The sequence below is a fragment of the Phocoena phocoena genome, chromosome 3 (genome assembly GCF_963924675.1).
Source record: "Phocoena phocoena chromosome 3, mPhoPho1.1, whole genome shotgun sequence".
Lineage (NCBI taxonomy): Eukaryota > Metazoa > Chordata > Mammalia > Artiodactyla > Phocoenidae > Phocoena > Phocoena phocoena.
In genome coordinates, this window is record NC_089221.1 from 42,660,589 (window position 1) to 42,680,974 (window position 20,386).

The 20,386-nt window shown below is 38.1% G+C and overlaps 2 protein-coding genes across 5 annotated transcripts in view; one reads left to right on the plus strand and one right to left on the minus strand.

The window, feature by feature from the left end:
* CDC20B (cell division cycle 20B) overlaps positions 1–20,168 on the minus strand; it is a 63,090-nt gene extending 42,922 nt beyond the window's left edge. The window contains exons 1-2 of the mRNA XM_065874439.1: positions 19,939–20,168; positions 19,595–19,657 (exon numbers count right to left, since the gene is read on the minus strand). Of these exons, the coding sequence (XP_065730511.1) occupies positions 19,595–19,657; positions 19,939–20,001 (126 nt within the window). The 5' untranslated portion in view covers positions 20,002–20,168. The remainder of the gene's footprint in view (positions 1–19,594; positions 19,658–19,938) is intronic.
* Positions 8,336–13,048, plus strand: GPX8 (glutathione peroxidase 8 (putative)). 4 transcript variants are annotated; one of them, XM_065875104.1, is made up of 3 exons: positions 8,336–8,557; positions 9,157–9,418; positions 12,440–13,048. In XM_065875104.1, exons 1-3 carry the CDS (start codon positions 8,354–8,356, stop codon positions 12,601–12,603), a joined length of 630 nt encoding a protein of 209 aa, XP_065731176.1. In that variant the 5' UTR covers positions 8,336–8,353; the 3' UTR covers positions 12,604–13,048. The 4 variants fall into 4 exon arrangements, with proteins under 4 accessions (XP_065731176.1, XP_065731177.1, XP_065731178.1 ...); XM_065875105.1 differs by having other exon boundaries at positions 8,354–8,404; positions 12,440–12,603; XM_065875106.1 differs by having other exon boundaries at positions 8,354–8,404; positions 9,283–9,418; positions 12,440–12,603.
* Positions 20,169–20,386: the final 218 nt, after the last annotated feature.

Below are 20,386 nucleotides of genomic sequence, written 5' to 3' on the forward strand. Positions count from 1 at the left end.
AATGGTGTGAGTAGGTGGGGCCGTTGGGAAGTGATTAGGTCATGAGGGCAAAGCCCTAATGAATGGGATTAGTGCCCTTATAAAAGAGGCCCCACAAAGCTCTCAAGCCCCTTCTATCATGTGAAGGTACAAGAAGAAGTCTGCAGCCCAGAAAACAGCCTTCAACCGACCATGCTGGGACCCTGACCTCAGACTTCTAGCCTCCAGAACTGTGAGAAATAAAATTCTGTTGTTTATAAGCTACCCAGTCTATGGTATTTTGTTACAGCAGCCCACAAAGACTAAGATGGCTTATATTCCACTTTTCTGATTATTTTTATGTCCTTCTACTATATTATCAATTCATTAAGACCAGAGACTTTGTATTTTCTCTTACTATCCTCAGATTACAGACATTTAGGGCATCTAGGAGCTCATGAATAAATGAATGGATCTCTTCCCTTAGAGGCAGTGAATCCTAAAAAACCACAAGGGATTTAAGAAAGAATCCAGAGGCAAGGAAATAAGTTATTTTCTTTCTTTCTTTTCCATTAAGAAGAATGATTTTCAAATTGGACAGGATATAATAAACATTTCTGCAGAAACTGGAGAGTGAGTTTTAATTAAGCAATAGATATTCATCTGGGCAATTTAAATAAGTTCAAGTCTCTAGGACCAGATAAATGAAACCTCAGAACACTGACGACACTTCCAGAATGGATACTGATTAGTGATCTATGATGACAAGTGAGAAAATGCCCTCCCCCCCAAATTTAGATAGACAAGTGTTCTCCATGGTTTTCCAATAGGAAGAACAAGTAACTAGAAATAAGTAGCTTTTGTCACCGGTGGCCTGGATCACACGAGTCTTACTGGATCCATGTTGGCCTGAATGAATCCGCCTGTGATGTACAGAAGGGGTTCTGTCCCTGGCCTAATGCTGTTGAGTCTGTTATCAGTAGTTTGAATGGAAATTTATTTATTGAAGTGGTTTTTCCTAAGGTGAGAAGAGAGTTAAAATATTAAAGGACAGAGTAGGATTCAGAATAAAGTCTGGGACAAAGACCAAAATCAGCAAAATTCAATTCAATAAGAATATGTGAATATTTTTCCCATTTAGATTTTTTTCACAGCACAGGCCTAACATGGGAAAGAACTGATAAGAAGTGAAAATGATGGGCAGTATTAGACAGCCACATCCAGAATATGAGTCAACAGTATAATGCAATTACTTTTTTTTTAAGTAGTACAATTCTAGGCCTTGTTAAGAGAAAAACAGTGTCCACAAGAAAAGCAAGCAAAATCTGATTATCTCTGCACCGGTCAAAACTCATCTGGAGAACCGTGGCCAGTCTCAGAACTGTTCTTTTGGAAGGAGATGGACAAGCCAGGATTCAAAACTTGATTTTATTTGGAGGAAAGAGACTGCAGTGATAGGAGGGCAGGGAACACACAGTAAAGGAGCCACACGTGAATGGAGTGAGGGCACCTGGGGTATCTAGTCCAGAGGAAAGGAGACCCAAAAGGAACTGTCTTCTTTAAAGAGAAGCAATTTGTGACAAAAAAGCAAAACGTATTTTGTGTTGCTCCCTATGACAAAACTAGGACCAATGCATGGGAAGAGGCAAGTCTGTATTCAACACAAAGAACGTTCAAAGAGTTAGAACACAATTGTTCGTAACATTTTGAATATATTTTTCTCAGTCAGCCCCTCCACTAAGGGCATATGGTCTGTAATGGCACAGATGAACATTTTTTAATAGTTATGTATTTTAATGTGCATTTTTTAATGTTTTAAATTTTTCATTGTTGATAGAAAATTTTCCCTTATAAAAATTAATTTGAGTAAAATAAGTGACTCAATTTGGACAAAAAAAGTTAAGTAACTAACAAATGGTATGCAGACAGGGCAAATCACTGAGGCAGTATGCAAATAACTACAGCTTAGGAAACACTGCTGTAGGTTGTGGTATTTCATCTTCAATGTTTTTAAACTTCTGTTCCAGGATCTATCTCCTGCTGAGGAAATGCCTGTCGCATAGTTTTAAATGACTCAAGTATTTATTAATAGAGAGGAAGAGGGAGATAAGGAAAATAAGACAAAGAAGGGAAAAGGGATGAATGACTTGATACTCCAAGCACATCAGTGTGCCTTGTTTACCTTTAGAGTTCACATCATATTGACACTAAATCGGGAGGAATTCAGGACACCGGGGCCAAAAAATAAATAGAAAGGAACCTAGAGAGGTTAAAAATAAGGTCAGGAAGTAACAAAATGAAACAACTGGGAAAACAGAAACAAATATATATCTAGTGATAAATAATCTGACACACAAATATTCAGTGGGTGGGAAAAACCTAGACATTCCAAGGAAAGACATGCTGGTGATGCCAGGGTCTTTCTAGAACCTTATGGCAGAGACAAAAGTAACAAAGATGGTCCTTAGCTCTCAGGCATACCCCCCCAACCGCTCTTCCTTAGCCTCTGAATGTCTGCCCTTCCCACCTGCCCCACCAGCAGCAGCCCAACACGGCAGTATTCTGTCCACAGGACATTTTGAAATCAGGGTCTAAATATTATTTAAAATTGATCGTGAAGAACAAAATATTTACCGTCTCATTTTTTAACTTCCAATGCCCCCTCATCCTAGGGAGCAATACAACCTAGGCAAGCAAAAACAATCAAGGTCAGATATCCTTTATTCTGCATTGCTAACACCTGCCACTGGGGGCTCCAGAGTGTCTTTAGCATCACCCCTTCCTTTCTATCTCCCTCATCAAGGTTGCCTTCCTTAAGACACTATCATCTCTCAGCTTGACTTGTTGCTCTGCGGGCTCTGACCCCTTCCACATAACTTCAGTACACGTGACCAAGGTTTTGTTTGTTGTTCTCCATTCCCTCCCCTCTTCAGACCCTTACAGTGATTTCTTATAAAACTAAATGTCGGGACGTCCTTGGCGGTCCAGTGATTAAGACTTCACCTTCCAGTGCAGGGGGTGCGGGTTCCATCCCTGGTGGGGGAGCTAAGATCCCACATGCCTCTCAAACAAAATAATCAAAACATAAAACAGAAGCAGTATTATAACAAATTCAATAAAGACTTTTAAAAAACAATGTACCACATTAAAAGAAAAATCTTTTTAAAAAATCTAAATATCTAGTGATGAATAAAACCCCTTCACCAGAGTACTACAGCAATCTCACATATCACATTTTCTTCTAAGTAAACATATTTTGTCTATCACAGAGAAATAGTTTAATGTCATTAAAATAATTTTGGTTATGAAGTTGAAAGTCCTAAACTCTAGTCTTGGTTGTCTCACTTACTAGTTCTGTGATCCTGGGTGAGTTATTAACTTCTTCATATTTCAAAGAATTGTTACATAGTGTCTGTAAAGAGCTTTATACTACACTTGATCCCCTGTAATATAAATATATGCATATTTATATACTAAATATTAAAAATAGCTTTCTACAAACATGTTGTTTAGAATCATGGGTAGTACAAAGCTCTTACCAACATGTCATTTCTTTAGCACTTGGTTATTTGCTGCCTTATAATTGTTCCCTTGTTTCATGGGTGTTTTGTCTCCAAGCTTGATTTCATACTTGTGTGAGGCTGCTTCCATCACTTACACTTTATTGTATCTTCTGCAGTGCCTTAGTTGGTTGACTGAGTCCACTGCTTTATCCCATTTTTGACCCAGTAGCTTCCCTTAACCTTGACCTTCTACCTCATCAATGTCTTCTCCTCCTTTAGGAAGCCTTCCTAGAGCTTCTGAAAGAGAACTGGTGGGTTTTCTAACATATGATCCCCTAAGCAGAGAAATTTGCAATGTGGATTTATTTATAATCTGAGAATGGCCTTAGTATAGACAGAACATGTAAGCAATGATGATGATCCCCAGAAAGCTGAGAGATGATGAAATCAAATATATACAGAGAAAGACTCTAGCAAGGTCCAAAATCTATCTGTGGTCACCACTGTCTAGGGTGGGTGTTCTCCAAACTATTGTCTTAAATGTTTGGTTAATGGGCCTGTATGGATATTTAGATATCATAGATATATATATACACATATGTTTATATTTATATCTCATGCTCCTAAGCCTTAAGAATTATAAAATTAACAAACTGGCTCTGATCTGATTTCGTCCTTGACAAGAGACTTACTTAAGCTTTCCAAGTAGTTTTCATATAGAGTGAATTTTCTGGTCAAACGAACAGGAAACATCAGGTCTGCACAATTGTTTTATTTCTGGTTGTAAAAACTGGCACGCTTATACAGCAATCTCTCATAAGTTCATAGAGCATAATATTGGCCTTCTCAAGTCCTTTCAGCTCTGGATCACTCAATGGAAGATTCTTAGAAAACAATGGACTAGAAGCTAGCATAATGATTTTATCAAAATAATATCACCCTATGGAGTCCTGCCTGGCAGATGGTCAGTCAACATCCCTTCCAGAGTTATCCCTCTGTCTCCTCCCTCAAAGCACAGTTATAATGGAATGAGTTTACATGGTTCAAAATACAACAGGTTCTATGAATTAACTTTTAAAGCTATTTGCTTAAACAGCCTGCGGAGTTAAAGTAGCTAGTGTAGACACAGAGACACGAAACACATCTACTGTGGAAGATAAAGGGAAACCAAAGAAGCTTGTTGCTCTGCAAACCAGAAAAAGATTGAGGTCTAATTTCTCAGACTTAAATGTGCATTTGAGTCATGAGGGGATCTTGTAAAAATGCAGATTTTGATTCAAAATAGGCTGGGATGGGGCCTGAAAGCCTGTGTTTCTAAAAAGCACCCAGGTGATGGCAGTGTTGCAGACAAGGACCTGACTTGGAGGAGCAAGGGCAGAGAATTTAAGCTACATAGCAGTGTTCGGAGGTAATATAAACACAGGCACTTTGTCTCTTTCAACAACTCAGCTAGAGAGCACCAAAGTAAAGTTATCATAGTTAAGAAGTGATATAATACATTTTGTATTAGTATTTGTATTTCTAGTTTTTACTAGAAATTATATTTACAAGAGAATAGTTTTCTTTTGTATCCATTCTTATCAGGTCCCAAGAGTGGGAGTGAAGTGGTTTATGTTCTCTGACAGGTTTATGTGCTTAAGCCATGGGCTTTGCTCAACTACCTCCAAACACATACCCCAGGAGCAGGGACCAGAGCAGGGCTGATAGCCTCCTTAGCATGTCCTCTAAAGCTCCAAATACCTAACGATGATGGGAAGGGACTCTCACAGCTTCTCAGATCATTCTGTGCACTTTTCTAGCACTTTTTGGAAACTTACCACAACACCAACAGTCAGGCCCTAGTGGAACAAAGTACCTTCATTCAAAACCTGCTATGTGTCCTAGAACAAAAAATTTCACAATTTGTATGGAAACACAAAAGACCCTGAATAGCCAAAGCAATCTTGAGAAAGAAAAATGGAGCTGGAGGAATCAGGCACCTGGACTTCAGACAATACTACAAAGCTACAGTAATCAAGACAGTATGGTACTGGCACAAAAACAGAAATATAGATCAATGGAACAGGATAGAAAGCCCAGAGATAAACTCACACACATATGGTCACCTTATATGTGATAAAGGAGGCAAGAATATACAATGGAGAACAGACAGACTCTTCAACAAGTGGTACTGGGAAAACTGGACAGCTACATGTAAAAGAGTGAAAATAGAACACTCCCTAACACCATACACAAAAATAAACTCAGAATGGATTAAAGACCTAAATGTAAGGCCAGAAACTATCAAACTCTTAGAGGAAAACATAGGCAGAGCACTCCATGACATAAATCACAGCAAGATCATTTTTGACTCACCTCCTAGAGAAATGGAAACAAAAACAAGCAAATGGGACCTAATGAAACTTTAAAGCTTTTGCACAGCAAAGGAAACCATAAACAAGACCAAAAGACAACCCTCAGAATGGGAGAAAATATTTGCAAATGAAGCAACTGACAAAGGATTAATCTCCAGAATATACAAGCAGCTCCTGCAGCTCAATATCAAAAAAACAACCCAATCCAAAAATGGGCAGAAGACCTAAATAGACATTTCTCCAGATAAGATATACAGATTGCCAACAAACACATGAAAAGATGCTCAACATCACTAATCATTAGAGAACTGCAAATCAAAACTACAATGAGGGGCTTCCCTGGTGGCGCAGTGGTTGAGAGTCCGCCTGCCGATACAGGGGACACAGGTTCGTGCCCGAGTCCGGGAAGATCCCACATGCCGCGGAGTGGCTAGGCCCGTGAGCCATGGCTGCTGAGCCTGCACGTCCGGAGTCTGTGCTCCACAATGGGAGAGGCCACAACAGTGAGAGGCCCGTGTACCGAAAAAAAACTACAATGAGGTATCACCTCACACTGGTCAGAATGGCCATCATCGAAAAATCTACAAACAATAAATGCTGGAGAGGGTGTGGAGAAAAGGGAACCCTCTTGCACTGTTGGTGGGAATGTAAATTGATACAGCCACTGTGGAGAACAGTATGAAGGTTCCTTAAAAAACTAAAAATAGAACTACCATATGACCCAGCAACCCCACTACTGAGCATATACCCTGAGAAAACCATAATTCAAAAAGAGTCATGTACCACAATGTTCATTGCAGCTCTATTTACAATAGCCAGGACATGGAAGCAACCTAAGTGTCCATCGACAGATGAATAGTTAAAGAAGATGTGGCACATATATGCAATGGAATATTACTCAGCCATAAACAGAAACGAAATTGAGTTATTTGTAGTGAGGTGGATGGACCTAGAGTCTGTCATACAGAGTGAAGTAAGTCAGAAAGAGAAAAACAAATACCATATGCTAACACATATATATGGAATCTAAAAAAAAAAAAATGGTTCTGAAGAACCTAGGGGCAGGTCAGGAATAAAGATGCAGACCTACTAGAGAATGGGCTTGAGGACACCAGGAGGGGGAAGGGTAAGCTGGGAAAAAGTGAGAGAGTGGCATGGACATATAAACACTACCAAATGTAAAATCATTAGCTAGTGGGAAGCAGCCTCATAGCACAGGGAGATCAGCTCGGTGTTTTGTGACCACCTAGAGTGGTGGGATGGGGGGGTGGCAGGGAGATGCAGGAGGGAGGAGATATGGGGATATATGTATATGTATAGCTGATTCACTTTGTTATAAAGCAGAAACTAATGCGTCATTGTAAAGCAATTATACTCTAATAAAGATGTTAAAAAAAAACTTGCTTTGTGCTCTAAACAGGGCATTTTCTAAGGTGGCTAAAGGAACCATGGATTTCAGGATATGCAGCCCTCAATTCCCTTTCCATATCTGCCCCTAAAGTTTTCAACAAAGTTAGGCCTCCTGTAGAAAGTGATAGCCACAGAAAAAAATGAAGATAATAAGCAACTAGGTGATGCACCCAAGTAGGATGGGGGATGGAGTGCTTTTGCCTTTAGTGTAGAAATATCTTATTTAATTATTAAAGTCCTGCTTTATTATACAGTTCAGTATTTTTCTATCTACAGTTTGCAGCCCATTGGTGAACCTTGAAATCATTTTCATGGTTCAGAACCAGGCTGTTTTTAAAATGCAGTAGACCAGTGTGCAACGCAGTTCAAAGGGGAAGTATCATTTAATGAAACTTCTCAGTTACACCTGTCTATGTACTGAGCTATATTGTAAAGTGCATTTCTTACTATGCATCATAATCAAAAATTTGAAAAATCACTGAACTATAGCTTGCTTTATGGTAGAGGAGGGTATTTTTTAGAGTCATCATTGTTTTTAATCTATTTATTTTTACTATATTCACCAGGCATTGCCTTAGCTAGATGAGGTCATAGCGAGTAGCCTTTTCAGAAATTTCACTGCCCTTTCCACTATAAATTCCTTGAACTCATATAGCATGCTTAAGCCATATGCATTATATATACACATATAATATTAAATTCCTATAGATCATGTGTCATACTAATAGACCAATTTAACTGACACTGAACTATTCCTGGGTATTATACACCCAATTCCCTACATCCAGTCAATTGCTGGGAGCATCTCACAGCTTTCAAGTTACAAGGGCACCATCTTCTGGTGAAATATTTTCTTTGTTGGGCCGATATTAAAGAGCTACCAAAAAATGTCCTGATTTTTCAAGCAAAAATTGCAACTGACATCATATATACATTGATATTCTTTAGAGCTTTTTACTTCATTCAGGAGTTTCACTCCATTCCCAATCTGAGAAAGGTCTTTCTATTCCTCAGCAGTGAGAGGAGCTAGTCTGTCCTTCCTGACTTTCCGTTACACTAGGCTGGTTTCAAGTTTCAGCTCCTCCTTGAATTCCAGCCTGCTGAGACTTCCCTCTAGAATCATCCAAAATGGAGCCTCTCACAGCCTACCCTTTGAGATGTTCAGGGCCCAAAGCAAAGGTATTTGCAGTTTTGCTGTCTATGGTTCTATGTACAGTAATGTTATTTCTTCTACAAATAAAATTCCTAAAACCTAAAATCAACAGCTTTTATACATTTGAAGTGAAAGATGCAAATGGAAGAACGGTTTCTCTGGAAAAGTTTAAAGGCAAAGTAAGTTGTATCTTCTGATTTTTATTTCTGTTGTTTGTCTGTGTTCTCTGCTTATTCTCTTAATAGTCCATTTTTCACTGTTAAACGGTCATATTATAATTTAGTCTTCAATGTAATGTTATTAGTATATCACTTTAGCCATCAGAGCTCTCAATTTGTATACTTCTAATTGATAACTGATTATGTTAACTGTTTGCTTTAAGTGATGGATCAATACTTTAAGTTGCTTAGGAAATTCTTAGAGTTAGTAATGTGAATATGGAGTATTCCATATAATGTGAATATGAAAGTATTAATTCCATAATCTAACAACATTAAAAAGCACTCTATCAATAATCATATTTTATCTTTTATTTTTAAAAAAAAAACTTTAATTGAGTACATAGGGCTTTTTCAATGGTCGTGATTTTTCAGAGTTTTAACTCAGGCATCCATGTTATGATTTTCAGCAGAATTGGGTATATCTAAAAATATGAGGTAACCATCTATCAAAGGTTGTATTCCTCCAAAATGATTTAGGATTTTAACTACTTGCAAATATTTTTTTTAATCTTTTATTTGCTTCACTTTCCGGTTGGATTTTTTTCTTTTTCCGGGAGGTTGCACTAGTTGTAAACGTGGCTAGTGACTGCCAACTCACAGACAGAAATTACTTAGCACTGCAGGAACTGCACAAAGAGTTTGGACCATTCCACTTCAGCGTCTTGGCTTTTCCATGCAATCAGTTTGGAGAATCGGAGCCCCGCCCAAGCAAGGAAGTAGTATCTTTTGCAAGAAATAACTTCGGAGTAACGTTCCCCATCTTCCACAAGATTAAGATTCTAGGACCTGAAGCAGAACCTGCATTTAGATTTCTTGTTGGTAAATATCCACCTTGCCTCACCAATTTAATGCTTTTAATTGCTTTTCATTTTTAAAACAAATATACCAGGACAATACATTCATTTGAAATGTTTTAGTGGGGAAGTTTTATAAAACTATCAAAGAGCTAGATTCTCATCCTTTGTGACTTTCTAGAAGTTATGCTTCCCTGAAATCAATGTTTTAACTTATTGGATGGTAAAATAAATCTACTCCAGTGTATTGTATTTTTATGATCATTTTCCTGAAGAATTTACTTTAAGTGTGGTCATGGCTATTTTCACAAAATATTTCAATTCTCATTTAACTAACATGTGGGCAAATATCCCTCCCCAATATTAAAGCTATACATCCCACATCAATATTGCTGAGCGTTATTAGTTGAACTTATCTTTGTGGTTATTTTTATGTTGCCTTACTTATCTAAGATATTATCCTCAAGGGTGAATAATATCTGTTTGCCAGGTGGTTTTTGGCAAAATTCAAAACAATATATCTTGATTTTTTTTGGAGGAGGGTAGTGTTAGGCTATCTCTGTAATTAAGCTAGCTACAGAAACCTATTTAAAGATTTTCCAGCATAAACGTGGTGCAGTATAGTGACTAAAAGCCAAACTTTGGCCCCAGTCTGTGTTGAAACCCCTGCTCCTTTACTTTTGCTGGGTGGCATTAGGCACATAATTTCTCTGTGCCCGTTTCCTCGTTTGTAAAATGACGTTATCAATAGTATCTACCCCCTAAGATTGCCTGGATTAAGTGTGTTAATAATAAAAGTAAAGTACTTATTCACATACAGCTTACACTGTGGCAGACACTATTCTAAAGGACATTCAGCTCATGTCCTCTCATCTAACTTATATAGATGACAGCCTCAGTCATTTTCACTGTGGGTAATTTGAGTTTTGCTAAAACCATGACCTCATCCAGGCAATCAAGCTTCCAATCAAACAAACCACCTAATGATGTCCTATAATATTTCATTTAAGTATGAAATCAGAATCATCCAAAAACATTATATTCAGTTTCTAGGGAAAGTCAATATAATGCCTAACACCACAAATAGCAACTAGAGTGAGGTCTTCATTCCTTTTATTTCCAGGGTGCACAGGAAAAAAAAAAAGCCAGAGCATGTGCCCTGTAATCATCTCTCAATTACAGCAGGCAAATACTTGGGCACAATAGCTCCTAGGTTCTTCCCCTTTGTCACTAAGAAAGCTTCTGAAACTCCACTTACCCTGTGTGATCAAAACATAACAGTGATTTAAGGTTTCATTAAAGTTAGATGAAGCTCCAGAGACAAAGATTATGAGTTGACGGCCAAATGAAAATTAGATCTTTGAAAACTGGCCACAATGGACAGTACCTGGTCATGCACTCACAAACAAGATGGCTCTGTACAGGTGTACAGGTTGTCCACTAAACAGGAATAAGGAGGCAAACGGGGGCTGAAACATAGGGAGTGCAAGGTATGTGCCGAGGGACTGTCCCCACCTGGAAGGATATCTTTTTCTAATTCACACGAAGATGTTACACTGACTAGAGAGAGCCCTGCCCTGATGGGCATTATCTTTAAAAACACATTTTCCATCATAAAAATGGCTATTTTTCAAAGCGATTTTTAAGAAGGCTTTAGTTAATAATATGATGTTCGTACCAAGTCACTGATGTTTGAGCTAATCAGCAACACTATTAAAAATGAAATAACCAGTGTAAATGCTTGGCACAGTACACAAAATAAAACACGTATAAGTAAATATTAGGCTACTTTTCATTCATTATTTTTAACCTGTGCTCCCGCATTTGTTCTTTCCCCAGCATAAAGCAAAGTATCCCTCAATTTTAAAAACTCTAGGCAGTATGTTCCTTCTACCTACCTCATCAGCAACGTTTTTGAAAGGATAGTTAACATTTGTTTTCTCCACTTCCCTGTCTCTGCTTCCTTCTTAGATCACTGTGTTTGGCCTCTCACTCCATAACTCTCCTGAGCCTGGTGGGTCTCGCTGCCTGTGACTTCTACTCTGGCCCCTTCTCTTCCTCCCTTGCAGGTTCCTCTTTTCCTCCACCCTTAACTCTACTGATCCTCAGGATTCTGCCATATCCACATGGGCTCTCCTTACTCTGTCTCCTTTCCCTGGGTGAGCCCTTGCTCTTAAGCTCCGAAGCCTCCTCTGATTGGGTGTCCCACATAACCTGAATCTCCTTGTGTACAAAAATGAATTTGTCATCTTCCTCCTAAAATCTGTTTGCTGTTCCCTATTTTAACAGCACGAGCTCTGCAAATAGGAATATCAATCCAGGCTCTACCACTCACTAGCATGTGATCGTGAGTCCAGGCCTCCATTTGTCTCATCTGCAAAATGGGGATAATAATAATATCCAATGTTTACAGGGTTGCTGTAAAGATTAATGGAGAGGATCCATTTAAAGCACTGAGCATACATTACTAGGCACATAATAATTATATTTTTTCTCATGTTAGTCAATAATAATGCACACAAATCCTGTATGATATAAATAGAAAAAAACTTCTACATTTCTTACCTAAATTAAGATGTATCAAAGGATATCTACAATTATTTAGAATTCCTTACTATATAATATGCAACAATATTAAAAACATATATATATATTTACTACAAAAAGTAATCCATACATTCCTATTACCAAAGACATTTAGAACATCACTTTATCTTTAAAAAAATGTTAAGAAACTGAAAGTTTTCACCTAGTGACAGGGTAAATTTTTTGTGGTGGAGATCAACAAATCTAAAATAAACTAATTTATTTCATTTCTTGATTCTAGGTCAGTAGAATCATCAGTGAAGTCACCAAGTATTTCTATAAATCTGGTTACACAAACTTTGAGTTGTTTTGTTTGGGTGTTTTGCTTTTTGTTTAGTTTGGTTTTTGAAATGATGACAATACTAGAACTTGATTCTAAAGTTGTAATTTATGCAGATACTAACAAAAATGAAAATCTTGAAAAAGAATTTACTCATGAAAATATATTCTGATATTTTAGATTCGTCAAACAAAGAACCAAGATGGAATTTCTGGAAGTATCTTGTCAACCCTGAAGGTCAAGTTGTGAAATCTTGGAGGCCAGAGGAACCCATTGAAATCATCAGGCCTGAGATAGCAGCTCTGATTAGACAAATGATCATAAAAAAGAAAGAGGATCTATGAAAATGCCATTGAATCATTCTAAGGCAATAGTCAGAATACAGAAATGTCTCCGCGAGGGTTTGATCCCATTTTAAATACTCTGACAATTAAATGTGGCACTGAAGGATGACTTTCCTTTTATGTTATCTTGTCAGTGACTGGTAATGAATGTCCCCACGATAGAGATGTTACCTAAAGCAAAAATGAAGAGTAGCCAAAGACTCTAAATGAAATATATTAAATACTTCATCTGACCACACTAAATAATTCAGAATACAGTCACCAATGTGCTTCAATATCCTATTGTCTGACTTGACATTTTCTAGTATCGTTCTTGATGGAAATGCCAACACACTAGACCACTGTTTGAATTCAAGACACTGTGTGACATTTCCAGAGTAACTAATTATAAATGATTATTTTTATGTAATAAAAAACAAAATAAACACTGAAAATGTGAAATATAGATTCTAATCCTTATGTATTTTTATTTGTTTCAGGTACAGGATTTTGGGTTTTTCGGGGTTTTTTTTTTAAGTACAGGTTCATGGTATGTTTTACTACACCTGGCCAAATAGTCACTTATAAATGACATTATCACAACATTTGAAAAAGCCTTCATCTTTCTCAATATTTATTATTATCTAGAAGCAACTCAAATTCCATAATTAGAATGTTAACACTTGAGTCAGTCTGTATTTTTGAGTGAAAATCCCAAGTGTAAGAAAAAAGCCATGAGTATATGATCATTCAGCTTGATTCCCCTTCAGGTTAATTTTGATAACTTCGTTACAAGTTAATTCCTTACAGGTTTTGGTTAATTCTTTACAGGTTAATTCCTTACAGGTTCCTTACAGGTTAATTTTGGTTGCTAATCTAGTCAGACTAGATTAGCCATTTGGAAAGAATTCAATGCTGCATCATTCTCATGGCTGTAGTAAGAAGAATCAACTGCAAACAGTCAAAACTCTTAACGAAGAAAAGGGAGTGATTGCAACTACATGAGTCTTAGAAACATCAGCAACCACCGAGCCTTTTGATAGAGTCACAACATACCTTTTCTCCCAAAGTCCTGATCTTTACGTTTTGTCAGCCTTCTAATTATTGGAAAAAAAGCAACCGCCAAGTTGATGAAGGTTAATTATTGCCCCATGAAATATATATTCATTTCACAAAGGAGTTAAACAGGAATACTGGAGCCAAAAACCAGTGTGAAAAAACAGTCACGTAGAATTTGGCTAAGAAGGAAGACCCAATCTAAATAACTGTGAATTGGCTCTCCAATTCTGACCTGATGAGTGAAAGTGAAGGCTTTTTTTTATGGTGAAATAAGTAGTGCCACCTCAGTAATTCTGCAAAAGTGTTTAAAGTTCTTTAAAAAAATCAAATATATTTCCCGGAATACCTTCTACTTCAACATAGATGTCCAACCCCCAGCTCTGAATGTATTTAGTAAGCTCTCTGATGGGGGCGGAGGTGTGGTTCCCCTCAGGTCAAGAGGATGTGCAGAGGCACCTCAAGAATAGCAGTCAATATGGTTAAAATAGTATGTTTTATATTATGTGACTTTTACCACAATAAAAAAGACATAAAAAAAAAAAAAAAGAATGATGGTCACTGTGTGAGCAAAGCCCGCTTCTACCTCTCACCAGCAGCAGGGCCTTGGGCCAAGCTCAACTACTTTTCAGTTTCCTCACCCATAAATTGGGGGTGGGATCAAAGTGAACCAAAAGCCCCTTCCAAGTTCCCAAGGGTTTTCAAGTGATCAGGAATCAGCACCAACCTGGATTGTTGTTGAACAAATGGAAGCCACCTCACTAGTCTATCTGTCTTTTGCAAGCTTGCCCCCAAAATGCCTGTTAGCAATTTGAATTCTGGGCCTCTAAGCAAAATTTTATTTAGGATAATCCCTCCAAGTGTTGCTTCTGGAGCACTCTTGCTGTTTACCCCCGCTTACGACTTCCATGAATTCATATCAGTGCTCCAGGACGGCCAGGGTGTTTATGTGCTCACAGTCAGGGTGTGAGCAGAAGTGTATCTGCCAGCACCACAGAGGTTACGTAGACACCCCACTGCCAGACAGAGGGTAATGAGCTGCGGGACGACCAGGACTGTCCCAGAGAACACAGTTGAGGTGTCCATCCTGCCCCAAATCACTAGTTCTCTCCAAAGCCATAAAAAGTGGGTTTTTCACTTATATATCTCCAAACTTGGTTGCCTTATTCAAACTATAATCTCTGCTAGGTTAGGCTTGATTCTCTCCTCTTGCCCCTCTGAGTATGCAGGGAAGGCAGGTAGGGATTTGAAAGTGTGTCATACAGGTGTCCATTCAGGGTTCTGTAACAACCAGGTTATGTGTGATGAAAGAGAGGAGAGCCATTTGCAGATGTGCTGCCACCCAGACCTCAAATGTCTCATATGAATACCGTCAGGCAAACACACAGAGGAAAAAAATGCATTTTTCTTGAACTGAGCACAATACCTTCTCTATCTCAGCAACAAAAACCCTGGGACAGGGCTTCCCTGGTGGTGCAGTGGTTGAGAGTCCGCCTGCCGATGCAGGGGACATGGGTTCGTGCCCTGGTCCGGGAGGATCCCACGTGCCGCAGAGCAGCTGGGCCCTGGAGCCATGGCCGCTGAGCCTGCGCGTCCGGACACTGAGCCTGCGCGTCCGGAGCCTGTGCTCCGCAACGGGAGAGGCCACAACAGTGAGAGGCCCGCGTACCGCAAAAAAAAAAAAGTCTGGGACATAAACTGCTACGAGCTGCCTGAACTGAGAAGTATAACAAAACTAGTAGACATCCCATAAAAGAGTATTCAGCAGTTGTCCTCCTGACAAAGGAAAGGGACAAAATCAAATGCTTTTAACTGTGGTTAATAATTCACTGACGAAGTTTGTTTTTGTTTGTTTTATTTGGGAAGTGGAGAGGAGTACTTCCTACTAACTTCTGATCATCATATTATGGCAGATGTAAAAATACAGAGTGTTGGAGAGTGGAACAAATATGAATTTGCCTGAAATATTCCCAAAAAATTGTACTTCATTTTTGAAACTGCGTACTAATTATAGCATACCTATAGTATGTATATATGTACATATACATAATTCTTAATAACTATAGTATATATAGCATATATACAGTGATGACTGGTAAATGTTTAACAACCAGATCTCTGGAGGAGGAGTCCCAATTTGCAGCATTTGCAATTTCTATGGTGTGAATGCTCCCACATGGTCAATTTTAATCTACTAATGGTTTGATAACTGGCTTGTAAAATTTCTGAAAATTTAACAATCATTTCTCACAGACCAGGACAAGCTGGCTCCAGCACAACAAAATTTTTAAAATCTGACTTACGGTAATAAGGATCTCCACAGAGAAAAACCTAAAGCAAAAACATATCACATATACTCTTTATTTTTATTACAAATATATTATTTTGACAGGTTATATATAAATGTGGATGTATATGCAGTTATACTGAATTATGAAAAGCTGCTAACATTATAACTGTATAATCACACTATAATCTAGCGACGTAACTGGATTGCCTGCAGGTAATTTCAAGTAGGAAAACACTCCAGTAAAAAATAAGAAAATATATATATATATATATATATAGAGAGAGAGAGAGAGAGAGAGAGAGAGAGAGAGAGAGAGACAATGTCTAAGAAGGAAAACAAAAACTACATTTATTTTCTTTAAACTACATTTATATATACAAAAACTACATTTATTTTCTTTAAACATATTAACTGTTTCAAGACTTCCTGATATGAGCGAGAAGATCTTGGGTGATCCCTGTACAAAATCATGTGTATTCCTGCTAACATGTTCCTTTGAAAGAAAAATGTCATGTTTGGGTGCAGCTAATATGGGGACGCTCTGTATCCCTCAGCTTGACTTCATGTTTCCCAGGGAATAATAAAATCCTAATAACTGTTACACCAAGAAACTAATACATCACACTTCTTCCCACTCTTCTTGTTCCCTCCTCCCTCTGAACGGTTAAGACCACACCTTGCCGAGGGAAGTATTCTCTTTTGGGGGGCAGAGGCTGGTGAGGGAGAGAGCCATTAAAGAGCACTGAGAAACTCAGACATTTTCCAGAGGGTGTGATGGCAAGCAATTACATCCCCAGCACCAGTGAACAGCAGTGGCTGTCCCCAGAGAAGATACTTCCAACCAGCTTTGCCTCCCTCCTCCTTTTTTCTTCAACCCACTTCCATCTTCTCTTCCTCTGACATCCCAAGTGTGGATCCCTCTCTTTCCTTCTCACTCTTACGAAAACGTTTTCTTTTTGAATTTAAACATTCAATCGCCTCCTTACCCATTGATCTCCTTGTTTATCTTTACTACACTCGATTCTTTCTTTCCTTTCTCATCATCTCAATAATAGGAACTGAACTATGTATTCTGTTTATTGAGTATAAATGTTGGCATTTTATGTCTTGCTCTTTAAAAAAAATTTTTTAAGTAAAATACAAAGGACAAAACTTCTAAATTTAGTAGGTTTTATTTTTATCAACAGATCAGTGATTTTCTATAGAAAATAACATGTTGAAATTTAACCTTAAAAAAAAGATGAAAACAATATTTACATTAAAGGAATACTTAAACACAAAGATGCTGAAAATGGAATGATACTAGGCAACAAAAAAAGAGGATGAGATGTGAAAGTAGCAAAATGCATAAGAATCAAATTATACATATCTCTTTAACCCATGGTTCTAGAAATGTTTACATTTAAATAAGGTAAGAATTTAATTTTACCCATAACTTATAGTCCAATGCAGTAGAGAATGTGATACATTTTTCACTTCTCATTTAGGGTGTAAATAATTGACCAGACCACCAAAGTCAGTTCCATGAACTTGCTGCAAATGTTTATACAACCACAGTGTGTCTGGGACCCAACACACACCTGACACGGCTCCATGAGTCAAAATGGCCTCCAAGGGAATGAGAAAATATTTTAAATTATACTGTGCGGTCAGTTGTCCCCCTTCACAAACTAAATATCATGCTCTCTTCCAAACACTGTATGAGTCTGTGATTTTACAGAAAATGAAGACTCAAGGCAAATCTTCCAAACAATTTAGCCCCATCTCCTAACCCCCAAAATCCCCAGTTCTCTTGATATTCAAGTGAAAATGTTTTAGTTGACTGACTCATCTGCAAAGTTACTTCAATTCTCCCTTTAGTTGTACACACACATGGTAACTGAGACCTACTCTAATGTCAAATTAAGAAACTAATGATCCAGAAAGAATTCTAAAGACTTAGTTGAAAGTTGAAAATTTGAGGAAACATTTTAGGTTTTCCATTCCAAATTGTCATTATATTCTAAATTTTATATTTAAAATAAATATATAATTTCACAAATACTTTAATACTGTCTACAAGTATTAGGGACTCCAGAATATTACCTGAAATTTTTAAAATAATTAATTGGAGTAGTTTCTTCAGCATTATAAAGCTGTTTGTTGTATTATAACTGAAAAGTAGTAATAAACATTATGGTAAAGAGTGACCCGGTTCATGGCAAAAAGTACACGTACACACAAACATACACACATATTACTTACAGATTTAATTATACTCTGATGTTCATTGTACATGCAATGAGATAGCAGTTGCATGTTAGCTGATGCCATTCACATATTCAACCAGCTAACAATACACTGCCAACCCATCACACACAGGTAACCATTGTACTTCGTTAACAAGAAGAATTTATCCAGAAGCAAGTGGCAGGGTAGTTGTGGCTGCTGAATTGACCCAAAGCAGCCAGCTAACAATACACTGCCTACCTGATTCAGGTCACTACTGCTTTTCATGGCCCATAAAGTCACTGAGGCTAAATTTGTAACATGAAACAGTGGCAGAACTTTCATCTTAATAGTCACATTAAAGAAAACTTACTGGCAAAACCTGTTCCTCCAAAAATACTATAAGAAATAACACCAATATTTTCTTTAATCTATTCAAAAACTTAAAAAGAAAACTTTCAAAATACTTCCACTTAGGTTTTACAAATTAAAGGCTCGGATACTGCTATACAAGTGAATTAACAAAGTTATACATAACTGTAGCTTTTCCCATTGTTTCTATTTACTGACGAAAAGACCAGTTGTCTGTATCAGGTAGTCAAATATCTAGGAGCCATGGTGATACAAAAGGTAGGCAAGACAAATCTTCAGCTTTGTTTGGGAAAAATAAATATTAAAGTATTTAGGGAATTTTAGGAGTCAAATGTCATTTGTTTTCTCTGGCTACAAAGGCTATTAGTCATTGCATTCTGAAAGTTATGTGTTCAATTTATTGTGTCACCAATTAAATACAGAAAAATTTAAAGAAGGTCTGAAAAAAAATCTATAAAACTGGTGATGGTTTTGAAACTAAAATCTATAAGTAAAAACTAAGGGAATGTGAACTATTTAGCCTAGAGAGAAGCAAGGTGAATCCTGATAATGATTTACACTGATTACAAGAGACACTAAAGGCCTTTGGGTTCGGACTTTCAAGGTGAAAAAGTACTACATGGGATCAACTGTTAAATTACTAACCTAAGGGCCGTAGATTATGCCACTTCTCCTCTTGACCACAAGATAGCACCATTTCCATTTCTTTGGGGGGCAAGCTTATGAACACAACAGAGGGGAGTGCAACTAGCAACTGTTAAAATGAAATTATAACAGCCAGCTAAAGAAGCACTGCCTACCTGACACACCCAAGCTTCATCTTTTGCTGTAGAGGCAAAAACTAGAACGTAACATTCAGATTAAAATGATTACCATTATTTGTCAGTCAGAGATCTTCAGTTTCTTACAAAAATGTTTTAATATATACTCATTAATATATAGACTGTAGTTAGTGATAGTATGAGATTTTTTTAATTTTTCGTATTTTCAGACCAATTCATACTTCCAGCAAATATCTTTAGCAAGAATTAGTTTGTTCGAGGTCATATTCAAGACAGAGAACTGGAGTAAGCACTGGACACTCACCTTGGGAGAATCTTGACCTCTCTTCTGTTTCATGTCTTTGGCGAGCACCCGCATGACCTCCTCCTTTGAAAATACAGACAACATATATGAATATAAACTGTTTAGGAAAATCATAATATTAGGCGTGGAATGTTTCTAGATCCTTACTTAGTCAAACTACATTCACTTTTCTTTGAAAGAAAACAGGCACCGCCAGAATATAACTAAATTACACAACTCAAAATTAAAATCAGGATTTAGAGTTTTGAACTACCTCTTGGTCCTAAACAGGTATTATAAACGGTGCCTTCGACAAGAAGTCTCTTTAGGGAGTTGGGGCGAGGAAACAAAAGGGCGTTACTCACCCATAGGATCTCTTCTCCGGTCCGGACCCTCCTCCGGGCGGTGCGCTCAAGTTTCCACTCCATCTCTGGAGGAGTTTGCCCTACCTGGCTGGAGAGTAGCCTCTCCTCGACCGCTTTTAGTTTTGCCCCCCAGGTCTAAGCCAGTCTTGACGCTTAATCATCAAACCTCTGGAGTCTTGTTCCCCAGGATGATCATATTTCACCCCAACCTCCCATTTTTCCCCACTCCTCCCACCGCTCTCAGCGAGCTTTCCCCAGGGTACGGTTTAAAAAGCCGGCGGGGCGGCAGCCAGAGCGGGAATCCCCCTCTCCGGCTTCTCATTGGCCGGCGCTGCGGTGACGTCAGAGCCCGGGAGGGCTTCCCCCTGCGCGCGCCTGGGCCCATTCTCTCTCTCTCTCTCTCTCTCTCTCTCTCTCTCTCTCTCTCTCCCCCGCCCCCCCCCCTCCC